Here is an 18,906-nt window from a genome sequence, read left to right as displayed (position 1 = left end):
CAAAATATCATACAGGACGTCCTAAGATTATCACTCCGCAGCAAGAAGATGAAATTTTGGTAAGAATTGCGCAAAATTCTGAAATAAGCACTCGTCGATTGTCTGCAGCAACTGGAATAAGCCAACCATCCGTGACTAGAATTTTACACAAGGAAAATTTATATCCCTATCATTTTATACCTGTGCAAAATTTACTTCCAACAGATTATCGAATCAGAGTTCAATTTTGTCAGTGGCTAAAAGGAAAATTGAATAATAATCCAACATTCCTAAATAACATTCTTTTCACGGATGAAGCAACCTTTACCAGACGCGGAGTTTTTAATTGGCGAAATAGTCATGCCTGGGAAACCGAAAACCCTCGTTTAAAAAAAGATAGACATTTCCAGCACGAGTTTAAAATAAATGTGTGGTGCGGTGTAATAGGCAATACATTACTGGGCCCAGTTGAATTACCTCCTAATTTAAATGGAGAGTCATATTTAATTTTTTTAAATAATGACTTAGTCGACCTCTTGGGAGATCTTCCATTACAACTAAGAAGAAATATGTGGTTCATGCAAGACGGTGCTCCTCCACATTTTTCACGTGCTGTGCGCGAACATCTGAATGAAACATTCCCTCACCGTTGGATTGGACGTAGTAGTGAATTTCAGTGGCCACCATGTGTGGGGTTACATGAAATCAATGGTCTATGCTGAACCTACTATAAATACACGAGACGAGTTATGGAATAGAATTCAAGATGCAGCCAATTCAATACGAAATAATCCTGCTACATTTTTTAAAGTCAGACAATCCTTAACCAAACGGTTAAATGCGTGTATAAATGCTGGTGGTGGTCATGTTGAAAACCTTTTGCAGTAGCTCATAATTAAGCTTAAATTTAATTTAACTTCGCACAACATTAACATGTAGGTTTTGATAACAGTTGTCGTAAGTGGTCTTAGTTCAAGTCTGTTCTAATGTTGTATTTCGTTTTATTAACTGGCGTACAATAAATTGTTTTATTACGTAATTTTTTTATGGTTTCAGTTTAATATTGTTATCAATTATCAATTACGGTTAGGTAAATGTCAACATTCCATGCCATGCTTGTGTCTTAACAGATTAATGCTACGTCGACCACCGTGAAATGTAGTGTAGTGAATTAGTAAAATTCAAATATCTCGAAAATCGTTAATATTTTCAAGATCAAAGAAGTATAGCTTTTTTCTACAGAAATGATGGGGCTATCCAAATTAAACAAGTATGTTGTAAAATAATGAGCGATAAAAAATTTGTAGCTGATTTCATCTAATTCATATGGCGCATGTGGCGACATCTACGAGTTAACTCAAATCCTCTCACACATTATTGTTTACCCTTACAAAAACTATAAGTCAACTATGAGTCATTATGTAGAAAAGTAGCTGATCTATTAACAAAAATCTATTTTATTCTTTTCGCTTTAACATCCTGTATCTCAGTAAGGAGCAGACTAAGACCCATTATTGTTAATGAAAATATTATTATTTTGGCCTCCTGAACGTACATTTACAATTTGGCCCATTACTTATGAATCACCTGTATAGCGCATTAAATTTGCTTTAAAATGTTCTTTATTTCATTATGATATCTCAATTCGTTCTTGAGATACGATTTTTATAAATAATCCAACGTCTTGGGTGCTTTCTTTTAATTATTTTTTGGGCAGCTGATTCTTTTGCAGGAAATGTTGAACATTAACATTTCATAATGCGTTTTATTTTAATAAAATGTAAGTTTTATTTGAAATGTTTCGAGAAAACGAGTAATTTTTTTATTGAAAGGTTGAGTTTTAAAACCAAAAATCGATTTAAAACCGCTTCGCCCCGTCGTCTTTACATTTTTTGTTGATTCACCTCCAGTTTTCCTTCTTCACACAATAAATTAAGGAGGGGATGTTTGGAAGTTGATTCGCTAAGAACGCATTTTAGTTGATGTGCGAGCATTTAAGGGTGATAAACTAGTTTCGAAAAATAAAACTTATTATTTGAATTAAGCGATAAATAAGTGTTATATTTGTGCTAAGTGTTAGGTGATATTAGTGATGTGATATGGTTGAGATCATCGGATTGCTATTTTATGGATGTTAAAAGGTATCGTATTGATTCACTTTTTTTGTCACAATAAATTAATTAATCTTTTCTTTCCAGCTGAGCTTCGAAGTACAATCCAAGGGAAACAACATCCATTCGGTGAGTCGTTTTTAATTTTATTAATTTACCAACACATATCGGGATAATTCGCGATTTGGACCACTCCAAATAATACTAGTATTCAAACTTTTTTTGTATCAAATAATTTTTCGCTGCCAAACACTTTTGTATTGGCCAAAGATTAAGCTTTCGAATGAGACATTGTTTATCGAAATCGGTGGACTAGTTCTCTTGCTATAATCAAAATACTATATGTACATATCTAATTGGAGGCTAGAAAAATTGGGGGCTAACTTCGCATAGTTGATAAAAGTAGTTTAATTTTTAGTGTAGAGTAGCATAGATTAGGTTTCGTTTAATTAAAATTGCAGCCTTATTTAAATTTTTAATTAACGCAAATAAAACCGTAATTACAATATAAGTCAGTTCCGGTCGAACGACACGATAATTAGAGCTTGAATCTCTTTTACAACGTAACAAAAGAACGCAGAATTAATATTGAAACCTAACGGTTTTCTATGATTATGTTAGATTATTTATTTTAGTAAGGAAAATTCAAAATAAACAAACCGTGCCTTTTAGTGCCAAAAAACTCCTTTTTGCATTTCTTTCAAATCAATCTATGCTACTTACATCGATATCATCGAGTGATTGGCTAACCTGAAGGTATTTTCTTCGTCTTTCTTCCTGATAAACCTTCTTCATGTGTTCCGCTTGCCTTCTCTGTAACTCGTCTTCGCTCACTGACTCTTTTACTTCCTGTCTTACTGGCGTTTTGTAGTGGATCGTCACTTCGTTTTCCACGTACTTTCTTGGCGATTCTAAAACGAGAATAAGATAACAAATTATTTTTTAATTTATTTTCAAGTTCTCTAATCTCAGAATTTATTGGTTTTAATTCAAAAAATATTTAGATATTATATTAAATTCATTTTAAATAATTTTTGGCAATATTATCTAGTCTTCTGGAGCAGTATTAAGTATTCTGCGTTTTCCACAAAGCAGAATTTAATCCTTCAAAAACTCTAGAATAAGAGAAAACCTGATTGGTGTAAATCAAAATGGTTTTAATCGCCTAAAAACATCACTAGGATACTTAGCAACAATGAAAGAATTAAAAATGAATGTTTTGATGATTTTTGAAAATGTTCAAAAGATACCAGGACATGGAAAAAAAATTCTAAATGGTTCTAATTAATTAAAAACATAACTACGATACTTAACAACGATGACATAATTAAAATAACATATTTTGACAAATTTTGCAAGTGTTTCAAAGATACCAAAACATGGAAAAAACTAATTGGTGCGATTCAAAATGGTTCTAATTGATTAAAAACATATCTACGATACTTAACAACGATGACATAATTAAAATAACATATTTATTTAATTGGTATTAACAATTAAAATGGAATTAAAAAATGTTTTAAAGTTTCGTTTTAAAAGGATTGTTTTTGAAAGATTGATTTTAAAATTACAATCGCATCGTTAAGAGTCGCACAAACACGCGACTCGCATTCATTTTAAATAATTTTTGGCAACATTATCTAGTCTTCTGGAGCAGTACCTAATCTTTGGAAGCTATATTTAATCTTGTATTAGCAGTAACTAATTTCCATACTAGTATCTAGTCATCTAAAGCAGTATTAAGTATTCTGCGTTTTCCACAAAGCAGAATTTAATCCTTCAAAAACTCTAGAATAAGAGAAAACCTGATTGGTGTAAATCAAAATGATTTTAATCGCCTAAAAACATCACTAGGATACTTAACAACAATGAAAGAATTAAAAATGAATGTTTTGATGATTTTTGAAAATGTTCAAAAGATACCAGGACATGGAAAAAAAATTCTAAATGGTTCTAATTAATTAACGATACTTAACAACGATGACATAATTAAAATAACATATTTTGACAAATTTTGCAAGTGTTTCAAAGATACCAAAACATGGAAAAAAATAATTGGTGCGATTCAAAATGGTTCTAATTGATTCAAAACATAACTACGATACTTAACAACGATGACATAATTAAAATAACATATTTATTTAATTGGTATTAACAATTAAAATGTAATTAAAAAATGTTTTAAAGTTTCGTTTTAAAAGGATTGTTTTTGAAAGATCGATTTTAAAATTACAATCGCATCGTTAAGAGTCGCACAAACACGCGACTCGCATTCATTTTAAATAATTTTTGGCAACATTATCTAGTCTTCTGGAGCAGTACCTCATCTTTGGAAGCTATATTTAACCTTGTATTAGCAGTAACTAGTGTCCATACTAGTATCTAGTCATCTAAAAGCAGTATTAAGTATTCTGCGTTTTCCACAAAGCAGAATTTAATCCTTCAAAAACTCTAGAATAAGAGAAAACTTGATTGGTGTAAATCAAAATGGTTTTAATCGCCTAAAAACATCACTAGGATACTTAACAACAATGAAAGAATTAAAAATGAATGTTTTGATGATTTTTGAAAATGTTCAAAAGATACCAGGACATGGAAAAAAAATTCTAAATGATTCTAATTAATTAAAAACATAACTACGATACTTAACAACGATGACATAATTAAAATAACATATTTTGACAAATTTTGCAAGTGTTTCAAAGATACCAAAACATGGAAAAAACTAATTGGTGCGATTCAAAATGGTTCTAATTGATTAATAACATAACTACGATACTTAACAACGATGACATAATTAAAATAACATATTTATTTAATTGGTATTAACAATTAAAATGGAATTAAAAAATGTTTTAAAGTTTCGTTTTAAAAGGATTGTTTTTGAAAGATCGATTTTAAAATTACAATCGCATCGTTAAGAGTCGCACAAACACGCGACTCGCAATAAATATTAATGCGAATGTGTGTTGGTTTGTCGATTCACCCATTCTTATTGTATGCATATTTACTCTTCCTTCGATTTAAAGGATGGGTTTTGAGTTATTTGAAAAAAAAGTGTTTAAAATTAAAATTGAATCTTATTTTTTTGATAATAACGCTAATAAAAAATATCTTACTTACGTTTTAAGAGAATTTAAAGAATTTTGTTTACCGTAAACGTATTATTTCAAGATACAACTACAAACTGTACACGCTCTGTTAGTGTTTACTGTTTGAGAATGGAAAAGGTACTTGAATCGGTTCGTGTGACGAGCGGAGTTTCGAGAAGAAGTGGGATCGCGAGATCTAATTTTCATCGCGTTTCTACTACGGTCAATGTTAACGCTAATGTTTTTCACTATTCAAGTGGAAAACAGAAGTGGGACAAATTCAAAAACGTTCCATCGAAAGAATTTAAACGTACTCGACATGTGTACGAATTTAAACTACTTTTGTTGTAAACTAAATGGTTTAACAAATAATATTGAGTTTTTGAAATATAAAAATAAATACATTAATTTACTAACTATACGGAATAGGTCCATAAACCATCGGATTTGCGATTGTGTATCTATAACGCTTCGTTTCCTGTTGACTCAGTGATTGATTTGGTGTTTTCTTGCGAAATTGAACGTCCAAAGTACTCATTCTTGTTTTTTTTACTTCAAAAACAACACTATTTCTAAATAATTAGTTTCACAACCTTCACTAAACGATCACTTGAACGTTTTATCAGAATGGTTTTCTTTATCGACATTGTTATCTAGATATATTAATAATTAGATTAACCTTGCAGATAATTTAAGTTTCCCGGAATTAAATTGAAACAATAAATCAATCAACACTAAAATAATTCTTTATTTTTCGTTCGCACGATTTTAACGGTAAATCCAATTTTCATCCGAACTGTTCGTTTCAAAATATAATACTGGCTATAGCAAGTTGAAGTTAATGTGGGAGTAACGCAATACAAAAGCAGCTCAAGTAATTTCACTGTTCAAAACTGCATTGTTTTCTCTCGATTCATATTCAATTTTAAATTAAAAATTCTTTTCAACTAAATTTAATTTGCTACGAGATTAAAGACACATTAATAACAATAAATATTTTTTAAATTAATTTGTTAACAAACAGAAACATTATTTTATTTATATTTTTAGTAGGAACCTCGATTATCAGGTATTTAACATAATATATCAAAAAATTGTGTGTTGGTGCGCTTCAAAATTGTACTCATCGACAAAAAATCCATTCAAGTTATTTAATCAGAACAAAATAAGTTTATGTCATTAAAGGGGTGTTTTCCAAAAAATTCCAAAACTCTAAAATAAGAGGAAAGCTGATTGGTGTAAATCAAAATGGTTCTAATCGCCTAAAAACATCACTAGGACTACTTAAAAGCAATGGAAGAATTAAAAAAAAACATTTTGACGTTTTTTGAAAGTGTTTCAAAGATACCAAGACATGGAAAAAACTAATTGGTGCGACTCAAAATGGTTCTAATTGATTAAAAACATAGCTATGATACTTAACAAAGATGATATAATTAAAAAAAAATATTTGGACATTGTTTTAAAGCGTTTCAAAGATACCACGACATAGAAAAAACTAATTGGTGCGACTCAAAATGGTTGTAATTGATTAAATACATAACTAAGATACTCAATAACGATGGCAGAATAAAAAAAAATATTTTGATGTTTTTTGAAAGTGTTTCAAAGATACCAAGACATGGAAAAAACTAATTGGTGCGACTCAAAATGGTTGTAATTGATTAAATACATAACTAAGATACTTAATAACGATGGCAGAATAAAAAAAAATATTTTGATGTTTTTTGAAAGTGTTTCAAAGATACCAAGACATGGAAAAAACTGATTGGTGCGACTCAAAATGGTTCTAATTGATTAAAAACATAACTATGATACTTAACAACGATGATATAATTAAAAAAAATATTTGGACATTGTTTTAAAGTGTTTCAAAGATACCACGACATAGAAAAAACTAATTGGTGCGACTCAAAATGTTTCTAATTGATTAAATACATAACTAAGATACTTAATAACGATGGCAGAATAAAAAAAAATATTTTGATGTTTTTTGAAAGTGTTTCAAAGATACCAAGACATGGAAAAAACTGATTGGTGCGACTCAAAATGGTTCTAATTGATTAAAAACATAACTATGATACTTAACAACGATGATATAATTAAAAAAAATATTCGGACATTGTTTTAAAGTGTTTCAAAGATATCACGACATAGAAAAAACTAATTGGTGCGACTCAAAATGGTTGTAATTGATTAAAAACATAACTATGATACTTAACAACGATGATATAATTAAAAAAAAATATTTGGACATTGTTTTAAAGCGTTTCAAAAATACCACGACATAGAAAAAACTAATTGGTGCGACTCAAAATGGTTCTAATTGATTAAATACATAACTAAGATACTTAATAACGATGGCAGAATAAAAAAAAAAAATATTTTGATGTTTTTTGAAAGTGTTTCAAAGATACCAAGACATGGAAAAAACTAATTGGTGCGACTCAAAATGGTTCTAATTGATTAAAATCATAACTATGATACTTAACAACGATGATATAATTAAAAAAAATATTTGGACATTGTTTTAAAGTGTTTCAAAGATACCACGACATAGAAAAAACTAATTGGTGCGACTCAAAATGTTTCTAATTGATTAAATACATAACTAAGATACTCAATAACGATGGCAGAATAAAAAAAAATATTTTGATGTTTTTTGAAAGTGTTTCAAAGATACCAAGACATGGAAAAAACTAATTGGTGCGACTCAAAATGGTTGTAATTGATTAAAAACATAACTATGATACTTAATAACGATGGCAGAATAAAAAAAAATATTTTGATGTTTTTTGAAAGTGTTTCAAAGATACCAAGACATGGAAAAAACTAATTGGTGCGACTCAAAATGTTTCTAATTGATTAAATACATAACTAAGATACTCAATAACGATGGCAGAATAAAAAAAAAATATTTTGATGTTTCTTGAAAGTGTTTCAAGGGTACCAAGACATGGAAAAAACTAATTGGTGCGACTCAAAATGGTTCTAATTGATTAAAAACATAACTATGATACTTAACAACGATGATATAATTAAAAAAAATATTTGGACATTGTTTTAAAGTGTTTCAAAGATACCACGACATAGAAAAAACTAATTGGTGCGACTCAAAATGGTTGTAATTGTTTAAAAACATAACTATGATACTTAACAACGATGATATAATTAAAAAAAATATTTGGACATTGTTTTAAAGTGTTTCAAAGATACCACGACATAGAAAAAACTAATTGGTGCGACTCAAAATGGTTCTAATTGATTAAGAACATAACTAAGATACTCAATAACGATGGCAGAATAAAAAAAAATATTTTGAGGTTTTTTGAAAGTGTTTCAAAGATACCAAGACATGGAAAAAACTAATTGGTGCGACTCAAAATGGTTGTAATTGATTAAAAACATAACTATGATACTTAATAACGATGGCAGAATACAAAAAGAATATTTTGATGTTTTTTGAAAGTGTTTAAAAGACCCCAGGATATATAAAAGCCTTATTGGTGTGTGCCAAAATTGTTCTAATCGACCGGAAAAGCTTTAATCCTATTTCCTAAAGGACAAAACAAGTTAATAACATTACAAGGAGTTTTTACCACAAAATTCATAAACTCTAACATACGAGAAAAGCTAACTGGGTGCCTCAAAATGGTTCCAATTGATTAAAAATATCACACTAAGAACTTAGGAAAGATAAAATGATTTAAAAAAATGTATTTGATGCTTTACAAAAGGATTTTGATGATATCAAAAAATAGAAAAATCTTATTGGTATGTGTCGAAACTGTATTAATCGATGGGAAACATATTGAGATTCTTTAATAAAGCTGAAATATGATTGGAAAATATGATTTTGGTGGCTTTTTGGAATTGGTTCAAAGATGCCAGAATATAAAAATAGGTTGTTGGTGTGTGTCAAAATTATACCAATTCATTGCAAATATTTTGAGGGTACTTAACACTGGAAAAACAAGTCAATAAAATTGAAGGGAGGTTTTCCAGATTGAAATTGAGATTTGGAATTAAACAAAATGAAATATTTTGTCATAACCTGGATAATCGAGGTATAATTTAATAAATTATTTATTCTTTGGTTAAAATTGAACGGTGTTAACTAAATCAATTATTATTATTTTACCTTGGTATTCGACTTTTCTTCTTGATGTCTTCGGTGGTGGGATTGGGACATCTGGTTCTAGCAACGGCAACGATAACGCAAGAAAAAAACATGAACGAAAGACAAACAAAAATGAATGTGACAAAAAAAATGGTAATGAAACGAAATCTACAAGAAAAGCATGCAAGAATGAAAAGATTGAACTATTCTTAACTTAAAGAATCTTTGGTGCTTATTAAGAATTGGCTAAGAGAAAAAGGTGTCGTTTTTCTACGTTAGGAAATTTTTAACATGATTCTGATACAACACCTTCAAAGAATGTGACTGAGGTGGACTTGGTTGGTGATTCCATCCACCACGATTTGTTGCAGTACCTTGATGGTGATATTGATGATCCAGACGATTTCGGTTTTTGATCCAAATTAGAAAGTAATAAATCGTTATCTTCTTTTCTCGGAAATTTATGCGCCGTCCAAGAAGCAGTCAAATAAGGCGCGATATCTTTCAATTCGTTTAAATTCGGCGAAGACGTAAACATATGTCCTAACAACGACATTCGATCGGGCGAATTAAATTTTTGTTTCACTTTTTCAACTTCCCCAACAGAAATTCCTAAAATCTCGGCCAATTCCTCAATGCTTTTTTGATCATCTTTTATTTTTTTTGGGTAAAGAGATGCGATCTTGCTGATGATGTTGATATGGGGCATATATCTATCTTCGGCTTTCAAAAAAATCGGTGAAATAACTCCCCCTCTTCGAATTCGACTTCTTCCGCGTCCCGCGAGATGGGGATATTCGTATTTTCTTCTTAAATTGTCAACTTCGCCTAGTTTTAGGCCGGGCACGATGATTTCTTTAAACGATTTGTGTACTTCTGAGTCACTGTTGCATCTTCTTATTAAATCAAATTTGGTTTTTAATTTTTTAACATCCCCCGATTTTGCTAGGGATAAATAATATAATTCGGGATTTGGAGAGACGTTTCTTGATTTATTCATTGATTTGGCCGATTCGGATTCTCCAAATAATTCTTTGAAATCTTGGCAAGATCTTGATAAATTTTTTGGTTCAAACGATTCGGCTGGTTTATAAATGGTTGGGGTGAACTCGTCTTTTTCATGGACGTGTTCGAAATATTCGACTTTTTCTTTTACAGCTTTCGTGTCGAGGCATAAAACGGTTCTTGTTGAATCATCGGTGCTTTCAGTTTCGCTATTTGACGAGGGTTTTTTAATGATTTCGTCGATGGCGTTGGTTTTTATTAAAGCTTTTTTGGGTACAACGATAAAAACGTCCTCATCTTTTTCGGACGTTTCGATTGAGTAGCAAGTTCTTGGAGATGGGGGAGGTGCTGAAACTGTTGCACCAAACGTTTCTTTCGCTAAAACTAATTTATTTTTTTGGCGGTTCAAAATTTCTTTGCTTAATGATTTCGAAAGGTTTTTTTTATCGATTTCTGTTAACGATTTCGAGTCCTTATCGATTTTTGGGGATGATTCGGAATTTCTTCGGACCGTTAAATTTGGATTAATGTTAATTTTTTTTGGGACATCGACGTAATTTTCTGGTTTTATCGATTTCGTTGGTTGCCCATTTTGATAAATTTCTTTTAATTGGTTCTTTAACGTGTTAACTTGTTCCATTGATAAGCTACTCCATATCCTACTTCCAACGCCTCGAGTTAATAAATCACTTTCATTTTTATTAATTTTATTAATTTTATTAGATTCATTAAAATTTAATTTCTCAAAATTTTCTTTGATGTTATCAACGGACTTTTCTTTAATTCTTAACCCACTGTCGTAATAATTCTTCCACTTATTTACGTCTTTGGGTAAAAATAATAAATCGCGTTCTTTTTGGACGTCTTTTAATTCTTTATAAATGTTATTAATTTCTCTTTCAGTTTTTTCTCTTAACCTAACTTCTTTCCAGCGATCATAATCGATTATTTCGTCTTCGAATTTCCTCCTTGGTCTTAAATCGGATGATGATAAAGTCGTTTTTTCAAGCTCGCCCAAACGTTCTATTGTCGAATAAAATTTATTTAACTCTTTAAATCGTTCGGATTTCCTTTTTGACTGTATCAAATCTTTTACGTAATCTTGATACTCTCTTTTACTGCAAATTGATTCAATCGATGATGTTAAATTCTGATTTAAATCGTAACTTTTATCATCGGCGCTTCGAGATCTTGGTAATTTTTTTTGATGGATTGTTTTATAACTTTTTCTAATTTCTGATTTTAACGACTGATTAGAACTGTACGGCGATGTCTTCGTTTGCGAGAAATAAATTGTTTCGGGCGGGTTTAATTTTGGAACAAAAATTTTCGGGGGTAAGCTAACGCTTCTTTCTTTATAAAAAGACTTGTTTGAGTCGAAATTTTCGAATCTAACCGATTTGGGGCTCGTTGATCTCGACCGAATCGAATCGATTTGTTTAAATTTCGAATCCGAAACGGGTTTACGATTATTTAAGTAAATTTTTAACGCTCCAATACTCGGTTCTGATACATTTGATCTTCGTCTTTGTAAAGCTTTCGTTTTTTCAACAATCCACGATGAGGTGTTGGTGAAAGTTTCCGATTTTTGTATCGGTTGATTTTTTAAAAATAAATTTTGAAAAAATGAGTTTGTTTCAACACATTTTTTTTGATTTTTTATATCTTCTAAAGTTATTTGCGATTTTTTATTAACCTGTTTACTTATTTCTCCGTTTAGTTCGTCTTTTTTAGATTTTTTTAGTTTTTGTGGCGTTGTTACGGTGGTTTTTTTCAATTTTACATTTTTAACAGGAACCTTCTTCGTTGATTTCAATGACTCCATAGAACTCGATGATTTCTTTGACGGTGTTGGCGAAACGCAGCTTTTTCTTGTTTTTAAAATCTCTTTTCCTCTCTCAGAAATTGTGACTTTTATGGGAAGATCATTCTTTTTAATTCTTTGTTTTTGAATAGCATCCGCTTTTTTCACCTCATTCGGCGATAACAATTCAGGAGATTTTGAAAGGCGTTTATCTAAAGAAGATAAACTTTTTGATTTTAATAAATTTTTGTTCTTTTTTACTTTTTGTTCGTTTAAATTCGATTTAATTTTAGATTTTAAAGTTGAGTGTTTCGTCTCAACGTTTGGTGAGGTACAAATTGTTTTAGTCACTTTAATTTTCGTCTCACCTTTCTTTTTCAACGACGGTGTCAACTTACAAGTTATTTTATCTCTTAAATATTTAACATTGTTGTTTTTATTTAAATTAGTGTTGCTTATGAAGCAAGTTTCGTGCCTTTTCCCACTTTCTTTCGGTTTATCAACCCGCAACGTCGATATCAACCTTAAAGTTGAGTTATTTCTTGATGATTTCCGCTTCGGGGGTGAAGGGGGAATTGGAGGTAGATTGCTTATACAACTTGGAGCACTTCTTTTGTATGTTTTAAATAAATTTTCGTTGCTACTTTTATGGATGCGAATTTTTGTCAACGTGGGTGAAATCGGAACGTATTCTATTTCTGCGAATATTAAAAATTAAAAAAATAATTACTTACAATTCATCCCTTTTAAATTAGTTCTTAGTGCCCTGGTGTTGTAAAAAAATTATAGATGAGAAATTAAAAATTATCGCGTGATTTTTAGTGATTCATAGTAAAGAATAGTTCAAAATTTGATGTTAAAAAGCCAAGTAGTACCACAAACCTTATTTCACCCCAATTCCAACACCAATTTATTTTAGTTAAGATGTTAATTTAAACTTACCCTTCGGCCTTTCGGGTGCAGCTTTTCTCAAACCATGTAAAGGAACATCCCCGCCTTTTTGAATAGTCCTATAAGCTTCTCTTTGCTGGGAAGGACTTAATTGATTCAGCGCATCTTCGCGTCTTCGAAAAACCAAAGTTGAATCACTCTCATAACCACTTTCCTTCAAAGCCCTAAAAAATTAAATAAACAAAACCGAAACTTCCAAACTACTTAACTAACTTACTGACTCATATATCCCTTACTAGGAATATGTTTTTGCTGCTCTAAATGCTAAAAAACAATAAAAACTCATTAATTAAAAATTATCCTCAATAAAAATTTCGTATAATAAAACGGTTTTGTTTAATTTGTGTGTTTAAACATGCAAGTTGTATTTATTTGACTAAAATAAAAATGTTTAATTCTTTCTTTTTTAAATCATGCATCTTACATTTTTATTAATAGCTCTAACCAGCGAATAGTTGCAGCTTTTGAACGTAGTATGATCATCCAACCACTGACGACCACCCAACAACCACCAAATAAACCACAAAAAGTTAGTAAAAAAAAGAAATAACTCACACAGATTCACTCGAAATGATATCGAAAAGAAATTTATATAAGTACCAATTCAAAAATTACAATTATTAAGACATTTCACGTATTGTGTGCGGTCTAAAAAAACGCTAATCAAGCTGTCTACGCTAATAGAACTTTTAAGATTATATTATTTCATTTGTAGTGTGTGCATGAAGTTAGATATGAAGTTAGTGGAAGTTTTGCTCTCCTTCTTTGTCTAGGATTTTAAATATTAAAATTGTTCTTTTATTCATTACTTTTCAAATTGCAATGAAACGGATAATATTTTATTGATATAATGGCCCCAACCTTATTTTGAGTAGTTTGGAAATGACTTATATTTCAAATTGAAGATAAAATGATCTATTTTTAGATAAAGTGCAAGATACATTAGGTAAGATATATAGTATTTCTAGAAAACGAATCTTGTGAGATAAGATGTTAATTTCGAAAAAAGTTAAAACTTAAAAAAATCACTCCGACTTTATTTTGAGGAGTATCGAAATAGTTTATATCTCAAATTGAAGATAAAATGTTCTATTTTTAGATAAAATGCAAAATACATGGGGTAAGATATAAAATATTTCTAGAAAAAAGATCTTGTAGAAGAAAATGATAATTTAGGTTACTTCAGCAAAAGTCAAAAATTAAAAAAATCATTCCAACTTTATTTTGAGGAGTATCGAAATAGTTTATATCTCAAATTGAAGATAAAATGTTCTATTTTTAGATAAAGTGCAAGATACATGGGGTAAGATATAAAATATTTCTAGAAAAAGAATTTTGTAGAACAAGATGTTAATTTCAAAGAAAGTCAAAACTTAAAAAAATCACTCTGACTTTATTTTGAGAAGTATCGAAATGGTTTATATCTCAAATTGAAGATAAAATGTTCTATTTTTAGATAAAATGCAAGATGCATGGGGTAAGATATAAAATATTTCTAGAAAAAAGATCTTGTAGAAGAAAATGATAATTTAGGTTACTTCAGCAAAAGTCAAAAATTAAAAAAATCGTTCCAACTCTATTTTGAGGAGTATCGAAATAGTTTATATTTCAAATTGAGGATAAAATGTTCTATTTTTAGATAAAGTGCAAGATACATGGGGTAAGATATATAGTATTTCTAGAAAAAAAATCTTGTAAGATAAGATGTTAATTTTGAAAAAAGTCAAAACTTAAAAAAATCACTCTGACTTTATTTTGAGAAGTATCGAAATGGTTTATATCTCAAATTGAAGATAAAATGCAATATTTTTAGATAAAGTGCTAGATACATGGGGTTAGATATAAAATATTTCTAGAAAAAAGATCTTGTAGAAGAAAATGATAATTTAGGTTGCTTCAGCAAAAATCAAAAATTAAAAAAATCGTTCCAACTTTATTTTGAGGAGTATCGAAATAGTTTATATCTCAAATTGAAGATAAAATGTTCTATTTTTAGATAAAATGCAAGATACATGGGGTAAGATATATAGTATTTCTAGAAAAAAAATCTTGTAAGATAAGATGTTAATTTTGAAAAAAGTCAAAACTTAAAAAAATCACTCTGACTTTATTTTGAGAAGTATCGAAATGGTTTATATCTCAAATTGAAGATAAAATGCAATATTTTTAGATAAAGTGCTAGATACATGGGGTTAGATATAAAATATTTCTAGAAAAAAGATCTTGTAGAAGAAAATGATAATTTAGGTTACTTCACCAAAAGTCAAAAATTAAAAAAATCGTTCCAACTTTATTTTGTGGAGTATCGAAATAGTTTATATCTCAATTTGAAGATAAAATGTTCTATTTTTAGATAAAATGCAAGATGCATGGGGTAAGATATAAAATATTTCTAGAAAAAGAATTTTGTAGAACAAGATGTTAATTTCAAAGAAAGTCAAAACTTAAAAAAATCACTCTGACTTTATTTTGAGAAGTATCGAAATGATTTATATCTCAAATTGAAGATAAAATGCAATATTTTTAGATAAAGTGCTAGATACATGGGGTCAGATATAAAATATTTCTAGAAAAAAGATCTTGTAGAAGAAAATGATAATTTAGGTTGCTTCGGCAAAAGTCAAAAATTAAAAAAATCGTTCCAACTTTATTTTGAGGAGTACCGAAATAGTTTATATCTCAAATTGAAGATAAAATACTATATTTTTAGATAAAGTGCAAAATACATAGGGTAAGATATAAAATATTTCTAGAAAAAGAATTTTGTAGAACAAGATGTTAATTTAAAAGAAAGTCAAAACTTAAAAAAATCACTCTGACTTTATTTTGAGAAGTATCGTAATGGTTTATATCTCAAATTGAAGGTAAAATGTTCTCTTTTTAGATAAAGTGCTAGATACATGGGGTAAGATATAAAATATTTCTAGAAAAAAGATCTTGTAGAAGAAAATGATAATTTAGGTTACTTCAGCAAAAGTCAAAAATTAAAAAAATCGTTCCAACTTTATTTTGAGGAGTATCGAAATAGTTTATATCTCAAATTGAAGATAAAATGCTATATTTTTAGATAAAGTGCAAGATACATAGGGTAAGATATAAAATATTTCTAGAAAAAGAATTTTGTAGAACAAGATGTTAATTTCAAAAAAAGTCATAACTTAAAAAAGTCACTCCGACTTTATTTTATGGTATGTGGAAATGATTTATATCTCAAATTGAAGACAAAAAGTTCTATTTTTAGAAAACCTCTAAAATTAATTGGGTGAGATTAAAAATATTTACATTATTTCGAATTTATAACTAAAAATGTGTTATAAATCTTCTTACATCTTATTACAAAACTTTCTCCTAGTATTTTTAATTTTCGAGTTAAATAAACATTTATATTCAAAAACTTTTTATCTAACTTCAGGCGTAGTGAGCTTACAATACACTTAAAAGTTCTATTATATAAAAATTCTAAACAAAATTAAAACATTTCATTGATGTTGATTAAAGAATACGATTTTTTTTAATTGACGTGGTTTCGCTCGTTATCTTTGGACACAAATAAGTGAAATATCCCACTAAATTTTTTTTAAGATGAAAATAGAATTTTTTAAACGGGATCACTTTTATACAGAGATTGTTTCAAAATTAAAACATTGAGCGTACCCCATCAAATATGTCCATCACTTCATCCCACCACTAGAAAGAGAAAGAAAAACACAAAAATACATGGTTCTTTATAAAATTTGTAATAAAATTTTGGTCGATTTCATGGAGGAGATTTTCGTCTTAATATTGTTAATTTCTTTACAACAAATTTACAATAACAACATAATAAGTAAATTCTCTTTAAAAAAAATTAAATTATAACTTACTTCTTTCGCTTCTTTCTCGGATATCGAAGAATGTCCTGGGATGTAATTTTCAATCCTTCCTGGTTGATTTTTGTAAACATCTTTACCGTGTTTAATAACATCGGATTGTAGTGAATAACTAAAATATGATTTAAAAGAGGGTGTTTTAATTAAATTAAATTTGAATTTACCTATGTCCCATAGTTCTTGGCATAGTATAAGTAGCGATAAAAGTATCGTCTGGGTGATCTTGCCTTCTTCTATCCAAAGTTGATGTGTTCGGGTGATAAAATCCAGAATCGCTGTCGTAGGCGCCTGGTTCCGGTTCGGAAACGTAACCGGATGTGTATGGATATCGCCCTTTAAATTTATTTTATAAAATAAATTAAATAAATTAAAATTTATATTTTTAATCAAGCAAATTATGAATTGATTTTTTTTAATTGTATTTAAATGGTTTCGTGGTAATATTCGAATTGAAGCTAAAATGCGTAATCACAACGTAATATAAGCGCTTATCAGAATGTTATCGTTACGAAAACGTTTTATGGTTCATTGAAGTTCTACGAGAAAGTAACAAATTCTTGCCCGTAAACAAACCTTGAAATTATTTAAAAAAATTTTAAATATTTAATTATAATTAACCAAACATGTATTTCTGATAAGGACTTTTATAAGCAATGCTCTTTAAAGTCTAAACAAACAAATTCGTTTTAGACAATAAAGAATAATAATGCGATAAATTAATCGCTAAGCTACACAACAAAACAAATCCAACACCGAGCTTTCGTTTTTAGAGCTTTTTTTCGTGTAATAGATACCTCTACGATGTTTATACCGGATTGTAACATAATCGTCTGGAAGAATAATACAAGAATATTTACATTAGTAAGTGTTATTTACATTATTTTTTGAGGTTCTAATGTAAATTTATAGTTAATACTAGTGGTGGAACGGATATCCAGCAACTATCCGATATTCGGCCATTTAAAAAAAAATTTTCGAATTTTGCAATTTTCGTCGATTAAGTTTTAAAAATTCGTATAAATTCCAGTTCTTGGAATATGAGTATGAAAATTTCCCAAAGGGTTAATAAAAGTGTCTTCTTTCCAATGAACCAACCCGTTTTGAAAAATAACTTTTAGTTTTTGAGAAAACAATATTTGAAGTTTTGATCAAATTTTCGATGTTGCAATTTTCAACGATAATTTTAAAAATTCGCTATAAAATTAATTTCTTGAAGGATGCTTGTGGTAATATCACCAATTATTGATTAAAGTATCCTCTTTTTAATGCAAAAAGCCGTTTTGAAAAATCACTTTTAATTTTTGAGAAATAAATTTTTGAAATGATCGACAATTTTTTCGAATTTTTCAATTTTTGCCGATTATGTTTTAAAAATTCGTATAAATTCCAGTTCTTGGAATATGAGTATGAAAATTTTCCAAAGTGTTAATAAAAATGTCCTCTTTCCAATGAACTCACCCGTTTTGAAAAATAACTTTTAGTTTTTGAGATAACAATATTTGAAGTTTTGATCAAATTTTCGATGTTGCAATTTTCATCGATAATTTTCAAAATTCGCTGTAAAATTAATTTCTTGAAGGATGCTTGTGGTAATATCACCAATTATTGATTAAAGTATCCTCTTTTTAATGCAACAACCCGTTTTGAAAAATCGCTTTTAATTTTTGAGAAATAAATTTTTGAAATGATCGACAATTTTTTCGAATTTTGCAGTTTTCGTCGATTAAGTTTTAAAAATTCGTATAAAATCCATTTCTTGGAATATGAGTCTGAAAATTTCCCAAAATGTTAATAAAAGTGTCCTCTTTCCAATGAACCAACCCGTTTTGAAAAATAACTTTTAGTTTTTGAGAAAACAATATTTGAAGTTTTGATAAAATTTTCGATGTTGCAATTTTCATCGATAATTTTCAAAATTCGCTGTAAAATTAATTTCTTGAAGGATGCTTGTGGTAATATCACCAATTATTGATTA

At 29.1% G+C, this 18,906-nt stretch overlaps 1 protein-coding gene across 12 annotated transcripts in view; it reads right to left on the bottom strand.

Annotated features, from left to right (window-relative positions):
• Nucleotides 1-18,906, bottom strand: part of CA (Cbl-associated protein) — a 75,630-nt gene that overhangs the window by 11,821 nt on the left and 44,903 nt on the right. For 6 of the 12 annotated variants that reach the window (XM_071199431.1, XM_071199423.1, XM_071199433.1 and 3 more), the window contains 10 exons: nucleotides 17,726-17,761; nucleotides 17,096-17,264; nucleotides 16,926-17,043; nucleotides 16,717-16,749; nucleotides 13,487-13,552; nucleotides 13,280-13,326; nucleotides 13,054-13,226; nucleotides 9,612-12,809; nucleotides 9,324-9,380; nucleotides 2,814-3,001 (listed from right to left, as the gene is read on the bottom strand). In XM_071199431.1, the coding sequence (XP_071055532.1) occupies nucleotides 2,814-3,001; nucleotides 9,324-9,380; nucleotides 9,612-12,809; nucleotides 13,054-13,226; nucleotides 13,280-13,326; nucleotides 13,487-13,552; nucleotides 16,717-16,749; nucleotides 16,926-17,043; nucleotides 17,096-17,264; nucleotides 17,726-17,761 (4,085 nt within the window). The remainder of the gene's footprint in view (nucleotides 1-2,813; nucleotides 3,002-9,323; nucleotides 9,381-9,611; nucleotides 12,810-13,053; nucleotides 13,227-13,279; nucleotides 13,327-13,486; nucleotides 13,553-16,716; nucleotides 16,750-16,925; nucleotides 17,044-17,095; nucleotides 17,265-17,725; nucleotides 17,762-18,906) is intronic. The other 6 variants (XM_071199424.1, XM_071199425.1, XM_071199427.1 and 3 more) reach the window with 6 other exon arrangements.

This window comes from Onthophagus taurus, chromosome 10 (assembly GCF_036711975.1).
Source record: "Onthophagus taurus isolate NC chromosome 10, IU_Otau_3.0, whole genome shotgun sequence".
Classification (NCBI taxonomy): Eukaryota; Metazoa; Arthropoda; class Insecta; order Coleoptera; family Scarabaeidae; genus Onthophagus; species Onthophagus taurus.
Note: the sequence above shows the minus strand (reverse complement) of the source record. Positions and strands in the feature narration are given on the sequence as shown.